This window comes from Aethalodelphis obliquidens, unplaced genomic scaffold (genome assembly GCF_003676395.1).
Source record: "Aethalodelphis obliquidens isolate GAN/ISIS:26980383/991018 unplaced genomic scaffold, ASM367639v1 scaffold1, whole genome shotgun sequence".
NCBI lineage: Eukaryota > Metazoa > Chordata > Mammalia > Artiodactyla > Delphinidae > Aethalodelphis > Aethalodelphis obliquidens.
The window spans coordinates 64907519-64933017 of NW_020837945.1; the positions used below are offsets into that span (position 1 = coordinate 64907519).

General features: G+C 38.6%; 1 protein-coding gene and 1 pseudogene across 1 annotated transcript in view; both read right to left on the reverse strand.

The window, feature by feature from the left end:
- IGSF11 (immunoglobulin superfamily member 11) overlaps positions 1-25499 on the reverse strand; it is a 137632-nt gene that overhangs the window by 9384 nt on the left and 102749 nt on the right. Inside the window, exons 3-5 of the mRNA XM_027105287.1 lie at positions 24264-24427; positions 21752-21959; positions 18859-19014 (exon numbers count right to left, since the gene is read on the reverse strand). Coding sequence (XP_026961088.1) covers positions 18859-19014; positions 21752-21959; positions 24264-24302 — 403 coding nt within the window. The 5' untranslated portion in view covers positions 24303-24427. The remainder of the gene's footprint in view (positions 1-18858; positions 19015-21751; positions 21960-24263; positions 24428-25499) is intronic.
- On the reverse strand, positions 12247-13087 carry LOC113622044 (tetratricopeptide repeat protein 19, mitochondrial-like; annotated as a pseudogene).

A 25499-nucleotide genomic window follows, 5' to 3' on the forward strand; every position in this document is an offset into this window, starting at 1 on the left:
ATTAAGTATCCAACAGTCTTGATCTTTGTTTCATGCCAAATTTTCCAGACATGGAAAGAAAATTTTATTTCCTTTCTGTGTTGATGTTGGTTGAATTAGGATGGAGATGGACAGAGGAGACAGAGAGAACCTGTCCCCATTAAGAGAACATCCTCAGCACCTCTGACGCACACGTGAAGACACACACTGCTTCATATTAGTTCATCTCCTTTATTTAACAGTGAAAATACTCTGCCTTTTTGCCCTGATTTTCATTTTGTCATTGAAATAGGTATTACTTTTGCCAATTCAGATTTTAAATCCATTTCTGATTTCATGTCAGTGTATTCTACAGCAACATTTCCATCTACTTCTCTTTGCATTTCTGCTATTATTTTCAAAGAACTGTAATCTACAGCAAATACTCAAACACTAGAAAACACCAGTGGACATTACTGGGCAATATTTGAATAATGCAAGATTTATATCTCCTTGGTATTAATAACACTGCATAGAATCACACATCAAAATACTAAGCTAAGGATTTATTTTACTTTTAAATCTGTTATTTATTGGAATACCACTCATGGCATTTGTATAAAATACAATGGCTCATCACTGGCAACAGACGGGTCAGGAACACACACTTACAACATGGCAACAGCTACAATTAAGACTAACTGATTAGCTTGTGACTACTTTTCTCCTACATATTTCGGTCTAGGTTCCCAGAAATGCTGACTCTGAGCAGTCTTGCTTTTAACTTGACATCAGTAGATTCTTTCAGATCAAGATGTCTCTATGTTGATTGTTAAGATTTAATTATCAAAGGAGAATGGTGCTTAGTGCTCAAGAAACATCACCTGTTACCATTATCATTATTTCAGTCCCCATCTAGAGGTCTCAGAGGACCACTACCTCACTGCTTCCCTCAAGCAAAACTCTAAGTATATCTTCTCTGAGTTAATAGTTACTGTTCATTCAATAGCTTAAGACAGAAATCTCAGTTAACTTTGACTCTTCTCTGAGTCCCAGTGTATCATCAAGCTCCATGTCTTGTTGATTTCTGCCTTCCATCTTTCTCGAATCCCACCCTGCCTCTATCCATTCTCCATCCTGATGAGCAGGTCCTTAGTTCAGGCCCTCTTCATTTCTTTTTTTTTTTTTTTTTGCGGTACGCAGGCCTCTCACTGCTGTGGCCTCTCCTGTTGCAGAGCACAGGCTCCGGACGCGCAGGCTCAGCGGCCATGGCTCACGGGCCCAGCCGCTCCGCGGCACGTGGGATCCTCCCGGACCGGGGCACGAACCCGTGTCCCCTGCATCGGTAGGCGGACCCTCAACCACTGCGCCACCAGGGAAGCCCCCTCCTCAGTTCTTGATGGAGCTATGATCAAAGCCTCCCATCTGTGACCTGGCTGCCAATCTCTCATCCTGTTTGCTGAGGCTGTTTCTAAAATGCAGATCTAGGTATCTTCTCTGGCTTTATAAAAAGGCCAGTCAATATCCACAGTCTCAAGGACAACACCCAAATTCTTTGAATGCTATACAATGACTCTCACACTCTGGACCTGAACTTGCCAACCTCCTCTCTGGTCAAACCTTCATGAATCTTTATGTCAGGTCATGAATCTTTATTCACGATCAAAGGTCAAACCTTTGTGAATCTTTAATCATAATTCTTCTCACTTTAAAATGTCAAAACTTTTAGTGTGTGTGGGATCAAGATGGTAGAGTAGGAGGACTGGGCTCATCTCCCTCATGAATACATCAAAGCTGCAACTATACAGAGAACAAATCTCACTGAAATCAACCTGGGGACCAGCAGGATGGCTCTTCTGCAACCAAGGCTGTAAAGGAAGATCCACACAGAGTCTGGTAGTAAGGGAGGAGAAGCGATCTGGTTGGGACCCCCACCTCTGGAGGGGGACACAGAAGAGGAGGGGATATCACAGGCTTGAGGATGCTCCCTGGGGAGCGAGGGGTCTGAGCCACATATTAGGCAGCCCAGCCCTGGGGTCCAGCACTAGGAAGACAAGCCCCCTTGGTGGTCTGAAAACCAACGTGGCTTACTGGAGGGCTGTAAGAAACCAAGACTACACTCTTGAAGAGTACATGCACAGACCTGCTTGCTGTCAGTCGCAGCACAGAAGCAGCAGACTGGAAACTGTGTGGAACTCTGCCCAGCCTGCCAGGACCACCCTGGCATGCCCCCATCCGGCAATGGCAACCTGCTCCAGCCGCTCTTGTTCCAAATCTGCTCTCCACTAAGGTGGAGGCTGCTGTTGCCAACAAGTGTGCACACACTTTGAGAGAAGAGAACTTGGTCTGACCCCAGCCCTGCCTCTGACCAGAGCAAAGGCAGCCATGGCCAGTGCACGCTTTGGTGCACACTCTCAGAAGGGTGAATGGCTAACTCCAGGGCAGAAACAGCCATCCCCTGAGCACATGTCTCTACACATACTGGGGAGGGAGCCAGCCCAGCAGTGTGGAACCAACCCCTCTGGCCCCGACCTAGCCTCTAACCCAGGTGCACACACTGGGGAAAAAGTGAAAGCAGCATAGAAGTACAACCCCAAATCCTCAGGTCCTGGCCATACCCCAAACCAAGGTTCAGAATGTCATCACACCTGGGAGAAATCCAATTCCCTCAGAGGTCCTGCTCCAACCCCTATGTCCCCAATCCCACCCCCTGATAGGGTGGTGATGGCCACTGAGCACAGGAGAAGCTCCAACTCACACCTGGCTCCAGCTCTAGCCCCTCCATCTCCAGCCCTACCACCCTTCAAGGTGGTAGCTGCCAGCACACCCCAGGTGAAGACACAGCCCATGCTCATTTCAGATCCAGTTCTCCCACCAAAGCCCCTGGGCACATGCAGACTGCATAGGGACATTCCCACACAAGGACACACCTTCAAGACTGGGAAAGGTAACTGTTTCACCTAATTTCACAGAGTCAGAGCAAGTTAAACAAAATAAGAAGAGGAAGGAATATGTTTCAAACAAAAAAAAACAAAAAACCTTGACAAAACCCTAATAAAACAGAGATAAGTAATTTACCTGATAAACAGTTTGAAGCAATGGTAATGAGAATAACAACTGAACTTGGGAAAATAATACATGAACACAGTGAGAACTTTAATAGAGAACTAGAAAACATAAAAAAGAACCAGACACAGCAGAAGAATATAGTAAGTGAAATGAAAAATACAGTAGAGGGAATTAACAGCAGATAAAGTGATACAGAAGAATGCACAAGTGATCTGAAAGATAGAATAATGGAAATCACCCAATCAGAACAGCAAAAAGAAAAACAGATCTAAAAAATGAGAATAGTTTAAAGGACCTCGAGGACAACATAAGTGTACTAACATTTGCATTATAGGAGTCCTAGAAAGAGAAGAGAGAGAGAGAAAGAAGTAGAAAATGTATTCGATGAAATTATGGTTGAAAACTTCCTGAACTTGAAAAAGGAAACAGATATACAGGTCCAGGAAGCACAGAGAGTCCCAAACAAGATGAACCCAAAGAGACTCACACCAAGAATTAAAATGGCAAAAGTTAAAGATAAAGAGAGAATTTTAAAAGCAGCAAGAGAAAAACCAAGAGTCACATACAAGGGAACCAATATAAAGCTATCAGCTGATTTTTCTGCAGAAACTTTGCAGGCCAGAAGGGAGCGGCATGATATATTCAAAGTGCTGAAAGGGAGAAAACCTACAACCTAGGACACTCTACCCTGCAAGATTATCATTTACAATTGAAGGAGAGATACAAAGCTCCTCAAACAAGCAAAAACTGAGAGATCATCAATACTAAGCTGACCTTACAAGAAGCATTAGAGGGTCTTCTTTAAGTAAAAAAGGCTACAACAAGAAATAAGAAATTATAGGAAGGGAAAAATCCCACTAGTAAAAGCAAATATATAGGAAAGGCTGAGAATCAACCAGTTAAGCAAGTGAGCACAAAGGTTAAAAGACAAAAATTGTAAAGTCAACTTTAACTACAATAAACAGTTAAGGGATTGACACAAAGATATAAAATATGACATCAAAGACAGAAAATGTGGGGGAGAGGAATAAAAATGTAGTACTTTTAGAATGTGCTTAAACTTAAGTGACTATCAGTTTAAAACAAGCAAATATAATTATAGGTCAACATGTATGAACTCCACGGTAAGAGCAAATCAAAAACCTACAACAGGTACACAAAAACTACAGAGAAAGAAACACAAACATAACACTAAAGAAAATCACCAAACCACAAGGCAAGAGACTAAAAGAAGAAGAACAGGGAAGAACTACAAAAACAACCAGAAAACAAGTAATAAAATGGCAATAAGTACTTACCTATCAATAAGCACTTTAAATGTCAATGGACTAAATGCGCCAGTCAAAAGACATAGGGTGACTGATCAGATAAAACAAACAAGACCCATCTATATGCTGCCTACAAGAGACTCACAGTGCTAAAACCCACATAGACTAGAAGTGGGAGAAAGGAAAAAGATATTCCATGCAAATGGAAACAATAAGAAAGCTGGGGTAGCAACACTCATATCAGACAAAGTAGACTTTAAAATAAAGTCTATAAAAAAAGATAAAAAGGTCATTATATAAAGAAGAGGATATAAAATTCATTAACATATATGCACATAATATAGGAACACCAAAATATATAAAGCAAATGTTAATAGATATAAAGGAAGAAATTGACAATAATACAATAATAGTAAGGGACATTAACACCTCACTTACATCAATGGATAGATCATCCAGACAGAAAATCAATAAAGAAACAGTGGCCTTAAATGACACAGTAGACCAGATGGACTTAATAGATATCTATAGGACATTACGTACAAAACAAAAGAATGCATATTCTTTTCAAATGCACGTGGAATGTTCTCCAGGATAGATCAATTATTAGGCCACAAAACAAGTCTCAACAAAATTAAGAGGGATATAAATTATATCAAACATATTTTCCAACCATAATTGTATGAAACTAGAAATCAATTATAGGAAGAAAAATAGGAGAAACACAAACACATAGAGACTAAACAACATGTTACCAAAAAACTAATGGGTCAATGAAGAAATCAAAGAGGAAATCAGAAAATACCTTGAGACAAATGAAAATAAAAACACAATTTTCCAAAATTTATGGGATGTAGCAAAAGCAGGTCTACTGGGGTAAGTTTATAGCAATACAGGCCTTCTTCAAGAAACAAGAAAAATCTCAAATAAACAACCTAACCTACCACCTAAAGAAATGAGAGGAAAAAAAAAACAAAGTCAGAAAAAGGAAGGAAAAGATCAGAGTGGAAATAAATAAATGAGACCAAAAGAAAAGAAAAGATCAGTGAAACCAAGAGCTAGTTTTTCAAAAAGATAAGCAAAATTAATAAGCTTTTTGCCAGGCTCATTGAGAAAAAAAGAAAGAGGACACAAATAAGCAAAATAAGAAATGAAAGAGAATAAATTACAACTGATATCACAGAAATATAAACAATCATAAGAGAATACTATGAACAGTTATATGCCAACAAATTGGTCGAACTAGAAGGGATGGATAAATTCCTAGAAACATACAATCTTCCAAGATTGAATCAGGAAGAAATAGATAACCTGAACAAACTGATTACTAGTATTGAAAACGAATCAGTAATTAAAAAAAAAAAAAAAACCTCCCAACAAAGAAAAGTCCAGGACTAGATAGCTTCACAGGGAAATTCTACCAAACATATACAGAAGAGTTCATACCTATCCATCTTATACTATTCCAAAAATTAAAGAGGAAGGAACACTCCTAAATTCATTCTATGAGGCCACCGTCACCCTGATACCAAAACTAGATAACAATACTACCCTAAAAATTACAGGTCAATATTTCTGAAGAACAAAGATGCAAAAACCCTCAACAAAATATCAGCAAACCAAATTCAACAGTATATAAAAAGAATCATACACCTTGATCAAATGGGATTTATTCCAGGGATGCAAGGATGGTTCAGTATCCACAAATCAGTCAATGTGATATACCACATTAACAAAAGGAAGGATAAAAATCACATGATCATTTACATAGATGCAGAAAAAGCATCTGACGAAATTCAACACCCATTCATGACAAAAAACTCTCAACATAGTTGGTATAAAAGAACATATCTCAAAATAATAAAGGCCATTTATGACAAACCCACAGCTAACAACATACTCAATGGAGAAAACCTGAAAGTTTTTCCTCTAAAATCAGGAACAAGACAAGCATGTCCATTCTCGCTATTTCTATTTAACACAACATTGGAAGTCCTAACCACAGCAATCAGATAATAAAAATTTAAAAAGGGAAGAAGTAAAACTGTCACTATTTGCAGATGACACAATGCTATATATAGAAAGCCCTAAATTCTCCACCAAAAAACTATTAAAACTGATAAATGAATTTAATCAAGTTGCATGATATAATACCAATATACAGAGATCTGCTTCTTTTCTATACATCAATAATAAACTATCAGAAAGGGAATACAAGAAAGAATCCCATTTACAATCATATCAAAAAGAATAAAATACCTAGGAATAAATTTAACCAAGGAGATGAAAGGCCTATACTTAGAGAACTATAACACACTGATGAAGAAAACTGAAGATGATACAAAGATATGGAAAGATAGCCTGTGTTCATGGATTGGAAGAACTAATATTGTTAAAATGTCCATACTACCCAAAGCAATCTACAGATTTAATGCAATCCCTATCAAAATACCCATGACATTTTTCACAGAACTAAAACAAATGATCCTAAGATTCATATGGAACTGCCAAAGACCCCCTAATATCCAAAGCAATCTTCAGGGGGGAAAAAAAAAAACAAAGCTGGAGGTATAATCCTCCCTGACTTCAGAATATACTACAAAGCTACAGTAATCAAAACAGTATGTTACAAAAAACAGACACATAGATCAATGAAACAGAATAGAGAGTCCAGAAATAAACTCACGCACACACGGGTCAGTTAATCTACAAGAAAGGAGGCAAAAATATACAATGGGAACAGTCAGTCTCTTCAATGAATGGTGTTGGGAAAACTGAACAGCTACCTGTAAAAAGATGAAATTAGAACATTTTCTCACACCACATACAAAAATAAATTCAAAGTGGATTAAAGACTTAAATGTAAGATTGAAAACTATAAAACTCCTAGAAAAAAACATAGGCAATACACTCTTTCACATAAGTGTTACCAATATTTTTGGACCTGTTTCTTTAGGCAAGGGAAGCAAAAGCAATAATAAACAAATGGAATCTAATTAAGCTTAAAGGCTTTTACAAAGTGAAGGAAACCCCATACAAAATGAAAAAAATAACCTACTGAATGGGAGAAGATATTTGAAAATGACATGTCTGGTAATGGATTAATATCCAAGATACATAAACAGTTCATACACCTCAATATCTAAAAAGCAAAGAACCTGGTTAAAAATTGGGCAGAAGACCTGACTAGACATTTTTCCAAAGAAGACATACAGATGGCCAACAGACATATGAAAATATGTTCAACATTGCTAGTCATCAGGGAAATGCAAATTGAAAGCATAACGAGCTATCACTTCACACTGTCAGAATTGCTACTGTAAAAAAGACAACAAATAATAAATGTTGGCAAGGATATAGAGAAAAGGGAACATACACTGTCAGTGGGAATGTAAATTTTTATACCCACTATGCATAACAGCATGGAGGTTTTTCAAAGAAACTGAAAATAGAACTTCCATATGATCCAGCAACTCCACTGCTGGGTATATATCCAAAGAAAATGAAAACATAAATTCAAAAAGATGTATGCAACCTAATGTTCATAGCAGCATTATTTACAATAGCCAAAATATGGAAGCAACCTAAATGTCCATCAACAGATGAAAGGATAAAGAAGATGTGGCGGGGGGAATACACACACACACACACACACACACACAGGAATACTCATCCATAAAAAAGATTGAAATTGTGCCATTTGCAACAACATGGATGGGCCTGGAGGGTATTGTTCAGTGAGGTAAGTCAGACAGAGAAAGACAAAACCTGTATGCTTTCACTTATATATGGAATCTAAAAAATAAAACAAATGAATGAACATAACAAAACAGACTCAGAGATACAGAGAGCAAACTAGGGGTTAACAGTGGGGAAAGTGGTTGGTGGAGGGTCAAGGAAGGGGAAGGGAATTAAGAGGTACAAACTACAAGGTATAAAAAAAAATAAGATATAATGATGTAATGTATAACACAGGAAATATAGCCAATATTTTACAATAACTTTAAATGGAGTATAATCTATAAAAATATTGAATCACTATGTTGTATATCTGAAACTAATATAACATTGTAAATCAACTATACTTCAAAAAAAGGTCAAACTTTTATGCTTGTAAGATTTTGCATGCATGGTTCTCTCTATTGATAATAACCACTTTTACCTGGTAAAACATCTACTCATCCCTTAAGATCCTTTTCTTCTCAGGAATTTCATTCCCTATAAAGTCCTTCCTAACCTCTTCAGGGAGAATTAATACTTCTATCATTTTAACTTTATAGCACTATAAACACTTTTATAGCATTAAATACATAGCACTGTAGTTATCTCTTTATATTGGACTCCCCCATTAGACAGTGAACTCTAGAATGGAGATATATCTCTTTATTTTTATATTCCTTTACCTTCCCCAACACTCTACCCTAAAGCAGTTGCACAGAATAAGTGTTGTGTCTGTGTATGTGTACACACACACACACACACACACACACACACACACACACACTAAAAGAATGGATGAATGTATTAACAAATGAATACAGTTATGATAATTGCTCATATTTAATTTTTTCAGAAGAGGGAGTAATGAACACTGCATAGGACTAGCTTCTTTATGTCTGAGGGCAAAACAAAGGGGAAATCTTATCTTTGGTCAGAATAACATCTCGATGAAGAAGAAATAAGCCCCTGTTTATTGGGCAAATTAAGTGGCTGAAGACTTTTCTGCTCCCCATGAGAGAAAAATGGACACACTCTCACTGGGAAGGGAAACAGAGTGGGAGTTCAAGAAGGAGAATCAAGATTCCTGAGGCTGCCCAGCCTGGCAGGAGAATGGGAGTGCTTTCTATCAGTGGACTTTGGGCAAACCTGGTATCCTCTCTGGGCCTCAGTCTCCTCCCTTGTAACATGATAGTCTTGGACTACAGTGATAGTTAAGATGTTCCATCTATGATCTCCGTACCAGGTTCTGCACAGAGTTCTCAAGCAAGCAGGAGAGTTAATCATCCCTTTTCGCTGCACTAAATTATGAAAGGATAAGGACAACAGAAGATCTCTTAGGAACCATGAAGGAAAAATGCATAATTTATAAAGAACATTGAAATAAGCAGTAGAAGGTATGGGATAGGGTGTAAAAGAAAAAGCTAGGTAAATAAAAAACATAAAATATGGTATCAGAAATTAACTTAAGTATATCCATTATCAAAATTAATGTAAATGGACTCAATCAAAGGAAAAATGTTCTCAGATTGTAGACTGGAAACCAAACTAGATCCAGACATACTGTTTACAAGAGATACACCTAAAACATAAAGCATGGAAATCCAAAAGTAAATGAACCATAAAAGAGAAACATAACAGTAAGAATTAACCAAAGAAAGCCACTACAGGGGTTTTAATATCAGTTAAAATAACACAAAAATGCATATTAAGCATAGAGAATCAGTGAGATACAACAACCTATGAGCAACAGAGGCCCAGGATAGGTTAAAAAAAAGAAGGCACAATTGACAAATCCACAATCCTAATATGTGATTTTTAAACAAATCTCTCACATAAAATACTAGCTGAAACAAATAAAATACTGGTAAAGATATAAAGTATTTGAATAATATGATTAACAAATATAAATTTTAAGAAATATATATGTATACATACCCCCATTGTAGCACCTGTAAGTGGACAAAATAGCTCCTACTATTCTCTGCCTTGCTTACTCCATGCCAAACACACTGTCTTCTTTGTCCTAAAACAACTCTGTCTTATTCGTAGTGTTTCAGAGAACAGAAAAAGAGGAAGAACTGCCCAACTCATTTTATCATCTGATACTAAAGCTCAACCAAGGATAACACAAGACAGAAAAATATGGGCCATTCTCACTTATGATCACAGATGAGAAAGTTCTATTAAAATATTAGCATATTGGGCTCCCCTGGTGGTGCAGTGGTTGAAAGTTCGCCTACCGATGCAGGGGACACGGGTTTGTGCCCCGGTCTGGGAAGATCCCACATGCCGCGGAGCGGCTGGGCCCGTGAGCCATGGCCGCTGAGCCTGCACGTCCGGAGCCTGTGCTCCACAACAGGAGAGGCCACAACAGTGAGAGGCCCGCGTACCGCAAAAAAAAAAAAAAAAAAAAAAAAAAATTGGCATACTGCGTATTAGCAATTTATTAAAAACTAATCACAAACAGACTTTATTCCAGAAATGCAAGGGTGTTTCAATGTTTGAAAAATCTATTAATTTAATTCACTTGTTGACATTTGGGGCTGGATAATTCTTTATTGTGGGGGCTGACCTGTGCATATACGATGTTCAGCAGCATCCCTGGCCTCTACCTACTAGCTGCCAGTAGCACCTTCCTCCCAGCTGTGACAACCGAAAATGTCTCCAGACACTGCCAAATTAAACTGTCCCCAGTTGAGAACCCACTGATGCAGAGGCTGATGAACTGTCTCATGCATTATGTTTCCACTTAATGGGACCTGGGCCAACTATACAGGCCTAATGAAACACTGCCCAGACTGCTATATTTTGCTTCAGATAATATCCATCAAACATAGTTTTCACTTATTTTAGAATTCAAAGTTTTATATACCAAAAGAACAATGCTAAATCCACTGTATTATTCCTCTGTATAAAATCAAAGTATACCTCCACAGGATGCTAGTTCTAAATTTACTCAATATCTAGTATCCACATGTAAACTATATGAGGACAACTTTTTGGTAACTTTTATTGCAATATAATTTTATTTTATTTTATTTATTTATTTATTTTATTGCAGAGTGTCTAGTTTATTATGAAAGGGTTCTCCCAGTATGTACATAGGAACCCAAACTTCAGTTTATCCTGCCCACCCCCACCCCCCGCAAAGGCATATCAGCAACAACAGGGTTCCTTCATGGTACCTAGAAGAACTGCAGAACTGCTGGGGTGAAAACATCATCGATGCCCCCTGTGTTGTGTACTTTACACACTCTGAGGCAGTGTGATAAAGCTCTCAACATAGCAGCCTATCCAGGCAAGGTCATCCACCAAATGCATTCTCCCAGGGCTAAGAGACAATCTCACTACACACGAAGATACTAAGACCCAAACTCCAAAAGCCAGAGCTAGGGTCCAGGGCACTGGTTCTTCTACAGCACCAGTAGGACACATCAGAGTGACTGGGAAGCTTTCAACACTACACCTATAGGGCCCCACTCGGAGTCAGAGGGTTTGGGGACACCTGTGACTGGATGCAGAGGAGTGAATGCTCAGAGGGCAGGGATGCAGGAGGTCGTCATTCCTTGCCCTCCTTTTTTCATAGTTGTATATAACCAGATACATACAAAAACATACAGTTCACTTTTATTTATAATCAAATGGGCACTATACTTTCAAGTGCCTAATCCCACTTTAAAACTTCATGCTGGATGCTGGTGGCAGGCCAAGATATTACTTTTGTATGCATTAAATCCCACACTGGGCTTCAGGAGATAGATGATAAGAGAAAATAACTCACTGTCATCCCCCTTTGCCATGAGACCGGTAGCTCTGGTCTGCCAGGTATTGATAAAATAAGAGAAGGCAGCAAATCGGTGGACAGAAATCTTATGGGAGAGATGCCTGGCTGAAATACCAGACTCTACCCCAGAGGGAAACTGGCGTCTCTTAATCTAGAGCTATACTCGGACCAGCATGGACAGCACCTAACCAACCATGTTACAATGGAAAGCAACAACTGACACCTGTCCTTAGAAGCAGTATCAGGTGGGAGTCAAAGTTTTCTTTGCACAACAGAAGTGACCGTGTATACAGTGTATACAGCTTGTCCTCCACCAAGGCTAAGTTGAGGGGACTTGAGTATCAAGGACAAAGGATTTAAGCCAATGATTATGGTGCCACTGGGACTGGAATAAGAGGTGTTACTAGGCGTTCCCTACAACAAAAAGGGGTCTAGAGCTTGGTAAGGCTACAACAAAGGTCTCCTTTTTCTTGACATCTCAGCCAGCTCTTCCCTGATGTGCTGTGCAGAAACCTCATCTCTTTTTAGCTTTGCTCGCTTCAGTGCTTCCTAGTAGATCTCTTCCGCTTGTGCATATCATGCTCTGTGCATCAGGGCTGCAGCCAGATTACTGAGCAGCACTTGGAGCTCAGGGTGCTCCACCTGTCTCGCCAGGTCTGACGCCCTCTGTGCGTGAACACAGGCCTCATCAGAGCGGCCCTGTGCATCCAGGGTGGTAGCCAGGTCACTCAGCAGCACGATGGTCTGTGGGTGTCTTTCTCCTAGTATTTCTTCAGAGATCTGTAAAGCTTCTTCATACATCCTTTGTGCCTGTGATGGCTGCTTGGAGAACAGAAGGTAGCGGGCATAGGTGTCTAGGCACATGCCCAAGAGGAGATGGGCGTTGGCTTTCTCTTACACTGACAAAGTGTCTTCTGATAATTCGTTTTCTCTTTCAATTTTTTCCTCTAGAGCTGAAATGCAGAATTATAGCCAGCAAGAACCAATTCCTCTCTATTCTGAGCAGTATAAATAGTGGCCAGCTTTAGAGAGATTTCTATTATTGCATTGTCTTCCTGTTGCATGGCCCCTCCAAGCAAGTAACTCATTGTTGCTCTAAAAAGTTTTTCCGCATTTTCAAGCTGACCCCGTAAAAATGATAAGCTGGCCATCAAATCATAAATGTAAGTGATGGCCGTCTTGTTATCACTCTTATAGGCAAGATGAAGAGCATCATGCAAAATTAGCTTCGCCTCTTCTGGCTCATCTTTCATGATGCACAACTGCCAGCCGCAGCAGTTGTGAAACTGAAATTTTTTGTTCTAGTTCTGTGAAAAATGCCATTGGTAGTTTGATAGGGATTGCACTGAATCTGTAGATTGCTTTGGGTAGTACAGTCATTTTCACAATGACTTGGATTCTTCCAATACAAGAATGTGGTGTATCTCTCCATCTGTTTGTATAATCTTTAATTTCTTTCATCAGTGTCATAGTTTTCTGCACACAAGTCTTTTGTCTCCTTAGGTAGGTTTATTCCTAGGTATTTTATTCTTTTTGTTGCAATGCTAAATGGGAGTGTTTCCTTAATTGCTCTTTCAGATTTTTCATCATTAGTGTATAGGAATGCAAGAGATTTCTGCATTAATTTTGTATCCTGCTACTTTACCAAATTCGTTGATTAGCTCTAGTAGTTTTCTGGTAGCATCTTTAGGAGTCTCTATGTATAGTATCATGTCATCTGCAAACAGTGACAGCTTTACTTCTTCTTTCCCAATTTGGATTCCTTTTATTTCTTTTTCTTCTCTGATTGCTGTGGCTAAAACTTCCAAAACTATGTTGAATAATAGTGGTGAGAGTGGACAACCTTGTCTTTTTCCTGATCTTAGAGGAAGTGCTTTCAGTTTTTCACCATTCAGAATGATGTTGGCTGTGGGTTTGTCATATATGGCCTTTATTATGTTGAGGCAAGTTCCCTCTATGCCTACTTTCTGGAGAGTTTTTATCATAAATGGGTGCTGAATTTTGTCGAAAGCATTTTCTGCATCTATTGAGATGATCATACGGTTCATATCCTTCTATTTGTTAATATGGTGTATCACATTGATTGATTTGCATATATTGAAGAATCCTTGCATTCCTGGGATAAACCCCACTTGATCATAGTGTATGATCCTTTTAATGTGTTGTTGGATTCTGTTTGCTAGTATTTTGTTGAGGATTTTTACATCTATGTTCATCAGTGATATTTGCCTGTAGTTTTCTTCCTTTGTGACATCTTTGTCTGGTTTTGGTATCAGGGTGATGCTGGCCTCAAAGAATGAGTTTGGGAGTGTTCCTCCTTCTGCTATATTCTGGAAGAGTTTGAGAGGATGGGTGTTAGCTCTTCTCTAAATGTTAGATAGAATTCGCCTGTGAAGCCATGTGGTCCTGGACTTTTGTTTGTTGGAAGATTTTTAACCAAGTCTCAATTTCAGTGCTTGTGATTGGTCTGTTTATATTTTCTATTTCTTCCTAGTTCAGTCTCAGATGGATGTGCTTTTATAAGAATTTGTCCATTTCCTCCAGGTTGTCCATTTTATTGGCATATAGTTGCTTGTAGTAATCTCTCATGATCCTTGTATTTCTGCAGTGTCGGTTGTTACTTCCCCTTTTTCATTTCTAACTCTATTGATTTGAGTCTTCTCCATTTTTTTCTTGATGAGTCTGGCTTATGGTTCATCAATTTTGTTTATCTTCTCAAAGAACCAGCTTTTAATTTTATTGATCGTTGCTATCGTTTCCTTCATTTCTTTTTCATTTATTTCTGATCTGATCTTCATGATTTCTCTCCTTCTGCTAACTTTGGGTTTTTTTGTCATTCTTTCTCTGATTGCTTTAGGTGCAAGGTTAGGTTGTTTATTTGAGATGTTTCTTGTTTCTTAAGGTAGGATTGTATTGCTATAAACTTCCCTCTTAAAACTGCTTTTGCTGCATCCCATAGGTTTTGGGTCATCGTGTTTTCCTTGTCATTTGTTTCTAGGTATTTTTTGATTTCCTCTTTGAGTTCTTCAGTGATCTCTTGGTTATTAAGTAGTGTATTGTTTAGCCTCCATATGTTTGTATTTTTTACAGATTTTTTTCCTGTAACTGATATCTAGTCTCATAGTGTTGTGGTCAGAAAAGATACTTGATACGATTTCAATTTTCTTAAATTTACTAAGGGTTGATTTGTGACCCAAGATATGATCTATCCTGGAGAATGTTCCATCAGCATTTGAGAAGAAAGTGTATTCTGTTGTTTTTGGATGGGATGTCCTATAAATATCAACTAAGTCCATCTTGTTTAATGTATCATTTAAAGCTTGTGTTTCCTTATTTATTTTCAGTTTGGATGATCTGTCCATTGGTGAAAGTGGGGTGTTAAAGTCCCCTACCATGATTGTGTTACTGTCAATTTCCCCTTTTATGGCTGTTAGCATTTGCCTTATGTATTGAGGTGCTCCTATGTTGGGTGCATAAATATTTATAATTGTTATATCTTTTTCTTGGATTGATCCCTTGAACATTATGTAGTGTCCTTCTTTGTCTCTTGTAATTGTCTTTGCTTTAAAGTCTATTTTGTCTGATATGAGAATTGCTATTCCAGCTTTCTTTTGATTTCCATTTGCATGGAATATCTTTTTCCATCCCCTCACTTTCAGTCTGTATGTGTCCATAGGTCTTAAGTGGGTCTGTCGTAGACAGCATATATATGGGTCTTGTTTTTGTATCCATTCTGCCAGTCTATGTCTTTTGGTTGCAGCATTTAATCCATTTACATTTAAGGTAGTTATTGATATGTATGTTCCTATTACCATTTTCTTAATTGCTTTGGGTTTGTTTTTGTAGGTCTTTTTCTTCTCTTGTGTTTCGTGCCTAGAGAAGTTCCTTTAGCATTTGTTGTAAAGCTGGTTTGGTGGTGCTGAATTCTCTTAGCTTTTGCTTGTCTGTAAAGGTTTTAATTTCTCTGTCGAATCTGAATGAGATCGTTGCTGAGTAGAGTAATCTTGGTTGTAGGTTTTTCCCTTTCAACACTTTAAATACATCCTGTCACTCCCTTCTGGCTTGCAGAGTTTCTGCTGAAAGATCAGCTGTTAACCTTATGGGGATTCCCTTGTGTGTTATTTGCTGTTTTTCCCTTGTTGCTTTTAATGTTTTCTCTTTGTGTTTAATTTTTGATAGTTTGATTAATATGTGTCTTGGCGTGTTTCTCCTTGGATTTATCTGGTATGGGACTCTCTGTGCTTCCTGGACTTGATTGACTATTTCCTTTCCCATATTAGGGAAGTGTTAAACTATAATCTTCAAATATTTTCTCAGTCCCTTTCTTTTTCTCTTCTTCTTCTGGAACCCCTATAATTCGAATGTTGATGCGTTTAATGTTGTCCCAGAGGTCTCTGAGACTGTCCTCAATTCTTTTCATTCTTTTTTCTTTATTCTGCTCTGCAGTAGTTATTTCCATTACTTTATCTTCCAGGTCACTTATCCATTCTTCTGCCTCAGTTATTCTGCTATTTATTCCTTCTAGAGAATTTTTAATATTATTTATTGTGTTGTTCATCATTGTTTGTTTGCTCTTTAGTTCTTCTAGGTCCTTGTTAAACGTTTCCTGTATTTTCTCTATTCTATTTTCAAGAGTTTGAATCATCTTTACTATCATTACTCTGAATTCTTTTTCAGGTGACTGCCTATTTCCTCTTCATTTGTTTGGTCAGGTGGGTTTATACCTTGCTCCTTCATCTGCTGTGTGTTTCTCTGTCTTCTCATTTTGCTTAACTTGCTGTGTTTGGGGTCTCCTTTTCGCAGGCTGCAGGTTCGTAGTTCCCATTGTTTTTGGTGTCTGCCCCCAGTGGCTAAAGTTGGTTCAGGGGGTTGTGTAGGCTTCCTGGTGGAGGGAACTAGTGCCTGTGTTCTGGTGGATGAGGCTGGATCTTGTCTTTCTCATGGGCAGGACCATGTCCGGTGGTGTGTTTTGCGGTGTCTGTGACCTTATTATGATTTTAGGCAGCCTCTCTGCTAATGGGTGGGGCTGTGTTCTAGTCTTGTTAGTTGTCTGGCAAGGGGTGTCCAGCACTGGAGCTTGCTGGTTGTTGAGAGGAGCTGGGTCTTAGCGTTGAGATGGAGATCCCTGGGAGAGCTTTCACTGTGTGATATTACGTGGAGAAGGGAGGTCTCTGGTGGACCAATGTCCTGAACTCGGCTTTCCCACCTCAGAGGCACAGGCGTGACATCCGGCCAGAGCACCAGGACTCTGTCAGTCACACGGCTTTTGGGAAGTCTGAGGTCTTTTGCCAGCGTTCAGTAGGTGTTCTGTAGGAGTTGTTCCACATGTAGTTGTATTTCTGATGTATTTGTGTGGAGGAAGGTGATCTCCACCTCTTACTCCTCCGCCATCTTGAAGGTCTCTCCAACAAAACTGATAGTGTGACTTGTTCAGGTATGTTGTTCATCCTGTGGCTTCCATTGTGCAGGTCCAGAGTCAGTCATTTGTTAGCAACACATACATATCTTCAAAGGCAATGCTGCTCCAGAGACCAGTGCAAAGCAGTCACTGGTCGTCCAGACCTCGTGTCAGGGAGGCTGGTCTGCTTGTCCTGGAGCTTCGGCCTGAGAGGGAGGCATCCGATGTAGCACTTAGCTAGATTTGCTGCCTGGTGGGCACCGTCTCTGACTTTCTCTCCCTGCCTGGCTCTCACTGGGGCGCCATCTTTTTTTTTAAATCATAGAATCTTAATGCTGATACAGAGGAACTTGGAGATGATATTGTTAAATCGCCTTATTTTACAACAAGGCAACAAAGAGGTGAACTGTCACAGAAATAGTTACTGGAAAATCTAGAACTTGAATATAGTTTTCAGGATTTCAAGACAAGAGCTAATTTAAACATGCCACTTACAATGGTAATATTAACAGATTAGTCCACCAAAAAAAACCACAAAAAACTATTTAGCCCACAGTATGGCTAAAACATCTAGCAATGAAAAATCAGTAGGCAACAACAGCATTGCAGTAATCACTATTAGAGTAACCCAAAAGTTATTATGTTGAAAAGAAGTTTTCAAAAATAATACTGGGCTAAGTTAACTAAAAAGTGATGGGAAGGTCTATTAATAATTTCTGTGGGGATTCTTAAAGGAAACTTAAAAGTTCTTAAGAGGCTGGTGATCCTGGTTCTTTAATGTCTAACTTCACCATACAACTTAGGACTTTCCTTTCCATGACAGGTCTATACCAAAAATATGATTCAAACTTATCAGGCATAACTAAGGTTGTTTGGGACCTCTCCATTAACTGCCAATTCCTTAAGTTAAGATTTGTAAATCTGCCCTGAGAATGCTAGAAGAGACATGCTCTGTATTAGAGATCATGCAACACACAAGACTGCTAAATTTTATTCTCTTGAAATAGAAATTACATATATAATTCTGTAATTTCCCTCATTTCATAAATTTTCCTCAATTTTTCAAGGGTGTTTCCTTTAATATCAATTTAAGCAGCTGGATTTACATGCAGAAAACCATTGGTGATACTCATGCCTCCTCCATCTTTACTTGTCTGGTGTGATCAACTCCTAGATCTCCCACGATCTGAGGCCTTTTCCTGTTCTCTTTCCCATCTTCCTCCTCTAATTAGACTTGAGGCTGAAAACAGGATGATTAACCCTCTCATGACCATGCTGATGTTTCTCATACTAAATTAGGCAGTTTTTTCTGAAGTAGGAAGTAGATTCTCAGTTATAAACTTCAAGGATTTTCTTACAGTTAACAATTCAAGGAAACTACCGATTAGCTATTTTAAGTCTTCACTACAAAGAGACAGACTTTCCATATATAGTTACCACTGGATAAGATATATTTCATAAAGGCAGCATTGCGAAGATGAAAGGAGATACTTTAATTCTCTTTAAAGTCAAAAACACAAAACGATCCAGATAGCTTTTTCAGCAGTTACAAATAGAGTGTGTTATTTTTCAAACTCTATTAAAGTCAATTACTTTGTGAGCCTGCGAGTCAGAATTTTCCATGATAATGAATTAAATGGGCGAAGCAACACCGTACATACCCTGAGTGGCTGTTGGGGGTAGTTGGAGGCTACTGTCTAGCTTCTCCCAAAGGTAAGTTGGTCGAGGAGTGCCTTCCTCTGAGCTACAGAGCAGGATGACATCGCTGCCAATATCCTGGGGTCCTTGTATTTGGCAGTGTGGGGCAGAAGGAGGAACTATAATAGGAAGGGTAAGCAATAAAGAATACATTTACCATGAGTCAAGTGATGACAGAGGAGACATCAACGTTCAGTACTAGAACCTCAGGTAACACTGTTTTGGGGACACATATCAGAAGACTACCTCATGAGCAAAGCCAGTGAATGGTATGTACGATGCACAAGTTTGGCCATAGGTGCAGGGCCTACAACTTCAGGTGGCAGGGAGCAAATATGTATAAGGGGCAACACCCTCTGATTATATTTTTAAGATACCTTATGGCTTTAGTTTCACTCTTCTTCCTCCAAAGAAGTATTCGAAGAATTCTTAAGATCCTTCATGTCAACATATTGCTTTTAAAAGCATTACTGAATACACACATGTTCAGAGCAGCATTATTCACAATAGCTGAAAGGTGGAAACAACCCAAGTGTCCATAGAGGGATGGAAGGATAAACAAAATATAGTGTATACATACAATGGAATATTATTTAACCTTGATAAGGAAACTCTGACACATGCTACAACATGGATGAACCTTGAGAACATGCTAAGTGAAATAATTCAGTTATAAGAAGACAAATAATATATGATTCCACTTATATGCAGCACCTAGGGTACTCAAATTCATAGAAAAAGAAAATAGAACAGTGGTTTCCAGCTGCTGAGCTGAGGGAGAAATGTCATTTAATGAGCAGAATTTTATTTTTGTAAGTTGAAGAAAGTTCCGGAGATTGGTTGCACAACAATGTGAATATACTAAATTGTTCACTTAAAAATTGGCTAAGATGGTAAATTTTGTTATATTTTACAATTAAAAATTTTTAATTGATGAAAGAGCCCCCTTGTAAAGAAGATATCTCAAGGAACAGCATCCACTTACCCTGCCGGCTACTCTCGGCTAAGACCACCTTACCATAGTTCTTTGTTACTTTACAAACGAAACCAGACACACCAACAGTATACCAACTTCCGTTTTATGGTGGGAGGAGTCAGAGCAAGGTTCAAGTATATCTAGTACTTGATAGTAATGCAATGGACATTTTACAATCATTAATACAGATAAGGATACAAAGGATGTGAAACAAAAAAATTACAAAAAACAAAAGAATACTAAAGGAAGAAGGTGATAGTTTATAGTGAAAAAGCAAGCAAATAAAAATATAAACTAAGCCCATGGCTTGGATTCTCATATTTGATAATGCATACAGTAGAGTTTAAATACAAGTGATGATGCACTTGTAATGCTAATGACTTTTTAATAAATGTGTTCAACCTTGCAAAAATGAATGAATGAGTGGAAAATGAATGCACTACACACAGGAACCAGCAAAGAAAATGGGTGGGGGAAGAGAGAACAATGAAAGGGTTAGGTAGAAAGACTGAAAAATCTCAGGGAATCTTAACTGCTGTGATGGGATAAACCAATCTCAATTTACTGCTTTAAACATTGACATCATGAGGCTATGAGGGGAAAGCCAAAATAATTATTTGAAGGTAGTACTAACTATAAGATAAATTACAGGGTTTTTTTCTTCCTTTAAAAAATGAGAAAATAAATGTGGATCATGTGGGAAGCTCACTACCTGAACTACAGGTGTAAGCGTCAAAATAATGTTAAATTCCAACAGTACTCTTTATTCAGTACTCAGAGTGCTTTAAAGTCTATATAATTTTAATATACCTGAATGAATAATAGTTCTAGGACAGAAATCTCCCACTTGTCCTTGGTTTTCTTATTCTGTTTGAAGACTGGGAGAACAAGGCGCCAGGGCTATAGCATTTTCTTGCCCAAAGAAGGAAAACGGCAAGAACCCCCAACACTGGTATCTTCAAGTGACTCAACAGTGGAAGGGAAAAGGGGGAGAATGTACCAAGGAATCCTGGAGTCGATTCTGAGACTTCAGTAGGATGGAGGACAGTCCAGAGCATCAGGCTTCTCTAAGCACTTCTCATCCTCCCCAGATGAGCTGAATTTAGCCACTTCTACCACAAGTACCCATTTAGGAGGCAGCGCTTTATTTCAGAAGCAGCACAAGTGAGAAATAAAATGTGCTCAGAATGAATTTAATTTAGCATGAGATAGTCTATCTGTATGGTGTAATAGGAAGAATACTGGTTTGAGTACAGAGACCTAAATTTTAAGCTAAACTTTATTGTTGTTCATGGTCTATAAAACCTTGGGAAAGACTCTAAATCTATTTGATCTCGGTATTAAGACCCAACTGATCATATAATTTCTCGTTCAAACAAGGATACTTTTGAGAGTAAAAGGAAGTATTATTAAAATTCTTCCAGGACAAGAGGCAAAAGCTTAGAACTGTCAGGGGCCTACTCAGCATTACATAGATATGAAGTAGTAGTAAATTTCTTCTCACGTGTGCTAAAACCCCTGCTCCCTGCTTATAATCAATTGTTCTTGATTTAATTTGCTCTCAACAATAAGTCCTATCCTAGAAAAGCTTAGGAAAAGTGAGAGGCCACTTTTGATGGTATTTTATACCACCTTTCTCCACCTTGAGGAAAAGTCATTTAACAAGTAAGCTTTCGAGAGCCACCTGAAATGGAGTAATGGGTGGGGAGACTATGTGGAAGAAGCATGGAGAAGCAGAGTCCAGATGGAGCTGAAAGGAGAGAGGACAGGAAAAGGACACAAGCAGAAAGAGAGTACAGAAAAACTGGCAGAAGTAAATATGCTTGAGAGTAAATTTGTAAGTAAAGCCAAGGTAGCTGCAACATTTTCCTGTCACTCACCTAAAACTGTGAGACCGGTGACCCCAATATTCCTGCCCCCTCTATCTGGAAGGTTGTTAACCAAACACTGGTAGGTGCCTGTATCTGATAGCTGGGTGTTGTTAATGAAGATAGAGACATTGGTGGCTGGCATGGTGCCTATAAATCCTACCCTACCATGGAACCGGGGGGCACCATCAAACATCTGTCCACTTTGATACAGAATGACCTGCAAAGGAAAGCGAAAGAAATAAATTGGCCACTGCATCTCCTTCTAGACACATAACAATAACTATCTAGTAAACAGCAGACTATACCAAACATTGGAAAATTATATTTCTAATATTAGAGTTGTCACCAACTTTTTTTTTTTTTTTTTTTTGCAGTTCGCAGGCCTCTCACTGTTGTGACCTCTCCCATTGCGGAGCACAGGCTCCGGACGCGCAGGCTCAGCAGCCATGGCTTACGGGCCTAGCCGCTCCGCGGCATGTGGGATCTTCCTGGACTGGGGCATGAACCCGTGTCCCCTGCATCGGCAGGCAGACTCTCAACCACTGCACCACCAGGGAAGCCCCACCAACTTTTTTTTTTTAATTATTTGTTGGGCTTTCTTTTTCATTTTATTTTATTTTATTTTATTTTATTTTATTAACATCTCTATTGGGTATAATTGCTTTACAATGTTCTGTTAGTTTCTGCTGCATGACAAAGTGAATCAGCTATATGTATACATATATCCACATATCCCCTCCCTCCCACCCTCCCTATCCCACCCCTCTAGGTCACCAACTTTGTACTACAGCACCTATCTGTAGATATCAGGGATTCTAAATTCTTACATACCAAACTGGAATAACATCGTATCCTTACCTAACTCAACAGAATATAGAAAGTGCATTTTATGATACCTTACTATTAGTTCATAGATACTTTTACCAGTGCAAAAATTAATTCCAGAAAAAATGTTAAAAAAAATTAACACTGCCATTCTCATGCTTACTAGGTCACAAAATGATAGCTCACAGTTATAGACTGAATATAAGTGAACGCCATGAAAGGGAAGAAGAGTTATGAGTCCATGATTGCTTACCTATGTCAATTTCCTTACCAAAGTTAACTCTTCATGGGAGAGGACTCAGAGTGGTACTGCAAAAAGCCCTTTGGGCTGAGAGTGAGGTACCTGGTTTTATCTTATGTCTACCTTAAATGTCTGGCAGATTGTGGTCAAGTCTTTTCTGGCCTCTATCAAGTCTTTTCTTGCCTCTATCACTGACTCCTAAAATGATGAATCTGAACAAAATGATCTCAAAGGCTCAGTCTAATTATTAAAGTTCCATGGATTAAGGAAATAGAAGAGGTTACTATTAAATGTATCAATTTAAATTTCCTATCAGAAAACTTAGCTTATCAAATATTTTTAGGTAGTGAAAAGCTTACTGATGCCGAAAAGCTTCATAACAGAAATAAGTTAATTTTGGGAATGAAGGTATAGTCATGTTCACAATTCACTAATTTTCCGAGGATTATTTTCTGCAGTGGGTATCGCATATTATGGGATCTTTTACCTATAACTGATACACCTTATTAGACAGTAGCTTCTATTTTCATGTACCCTAATTTATTTGAGAATCTTGGAAGAGATCTAGTGTGCCTGGCTTTGTTTATTTTAAAATACTTGTGCAATTAACTAAAAAAATCAAGTACTACTACCTAATGTTACTTCCTTAATATTATCACTATATTTATTTATTTTTAATTAATTAATTTTTATTTTTGGCTGCATTGGGTCTTCGTTGCTGTGCGTGGGCTTTCTCTAGTTGTGGCGAACGGGGGCTATTCTTCATTGTGGTGCACGGGCTTCTCATTGCGGTGGCTTCTCTTGTTGCGGAGCATGGGCTCTAGGCGCGCAGGCTTCAGTAGTTGTGGCTCGTGGGCTCTAGAGTGCAGGCTCAGTAGTTGTGGTGCACGGGCTTCTCAATGTGGTGGCTTCTCTTGTTGCAGAGCGTGGGCTCTAGGCGCATGGGCTTCAGTAGTTGTGGCACGTAGGCTCAGTAGTTGTGGCGCACGGGCTTAGCTGCTCCGCAGCAGGTGGGATCTTCCCAGACCAGTGCTTGAACCCTGGCAGGTGGATTCTTAACCACTGTGCCACGAGGGAAGCCCTATCACTATCTTTAAAAAGTACTCTCTCATCCACCTATGTTAGTACTAGTCTCTCCCTGTCAAAATATACTTTGCTTTTTCTGTCTTAGTATTTCCTGTCAGCAATGTGTTTTGATGAAATTCCAGGTTCCTACATAAAATCCTCGGAAGGATCCCCTTGACATCTCTTAATTAAAAAAAAAAAATCTTTTACAAAGAGGATAGCTTCTTCTGATAGTTGAGTAATAATGCAGGAGTAGGACTTAAAACAGCTTAGGTTCAGTGGAAGTATCACCTTATTCTAGAAATCAAATATGTACTCAAGATGCTTTCCTACCCACCTCTTGTGAAAAGATTAAAATTTCAGAGGTAGCACAGGATGGGACAGAAGTACCTGCTCAGGCTGGTTCGCATTGGAGAGAGGAATGACCATCCAAATGACATTGAGGTTAATGAGGGCGGCGCTGGTAGTGAAAGTACAGGGCAGGACTGCTGTCTGACCCCGGGCCACTTGGACACTCCCAGGGCTCTCGGAGACTTCCAGGGAAGCTGCAACACCTACAGAAGGAAGAACAAAAAGGTTATGTGATAGACCAAATCTCTTCATAAAAGGTCTGTGTGTTTTATATTATCAGTTATGTAAACAGACTGATATGACAGCCTTACTAAACATCTACTGACCACTCACTGAGTCAAAATAATAAAAATTTTTCAACCTTTTACCTCTTAGAAACTATAAAGGAAAAATATTAGAAGACACATTCTATTTTGTAAGACGGTATCTGATATTTGCCAGATTCAAATACAGATTGGGAGAATTCAACTGAAAGGGTCTAAGCAAAGCTTCAATGGTGATGAGGGATAAGAAATAAACTGAAAGTATTTTAAAGAATGATTACACAATAGCACACCGTAAAATTAAATGCTTATATATAAATCCAACAAAATATGCTCAGGATGTATATCCTGAAAACTATAAAATGCTGATGAAAGAAATCAAATAAGACTAAATAAATGGATATGCAATGTTCATGGGTTGGAAGAATCAACACTGTTAAGATGCCAATCCTCTCCAAATAGATCTACGATGGAGAGCAATGCCAATCAAAATCGTAGCGTGCTTTTTGCAGATATTGACAAGCTAATTCTAAAACACATGACAAGGCAAAGAACTAGAATAGCCAAAAGAATATTGAAAAACAAGAACAAATTTGGAGACGTTACACTATCTGATTCCAAAATCTGCTATAAATTAGCTACAGCAATCAAGACAGTGTAATACTAGCATAAGGACAGAGCATCAGACAAATGGCACAGGATTGATCGTTCTGAAATAAACCTTATTTATTTATGATCAAATGCTTTTCAACAAAGGTACAAGACAATGAAATGAGGGAAAAAATAGTTTTTTCAAAAAATGATTCTGGAACAATTCAATATTAATATGCAAAAAATTTAACTCAGACCCTTACCTCACAGCATATACAAAAATCGACTCAAAATGTATCATAGACCTAAATGTAAGAGCTAAAACTATTAAACTTCTAGAAATAAACATAGAAGAAAACCTTTGCGGCCTTGGATTAGTCAAAGTGGTCTTAGTTATGTCACCAGGACCATAAACCATAAA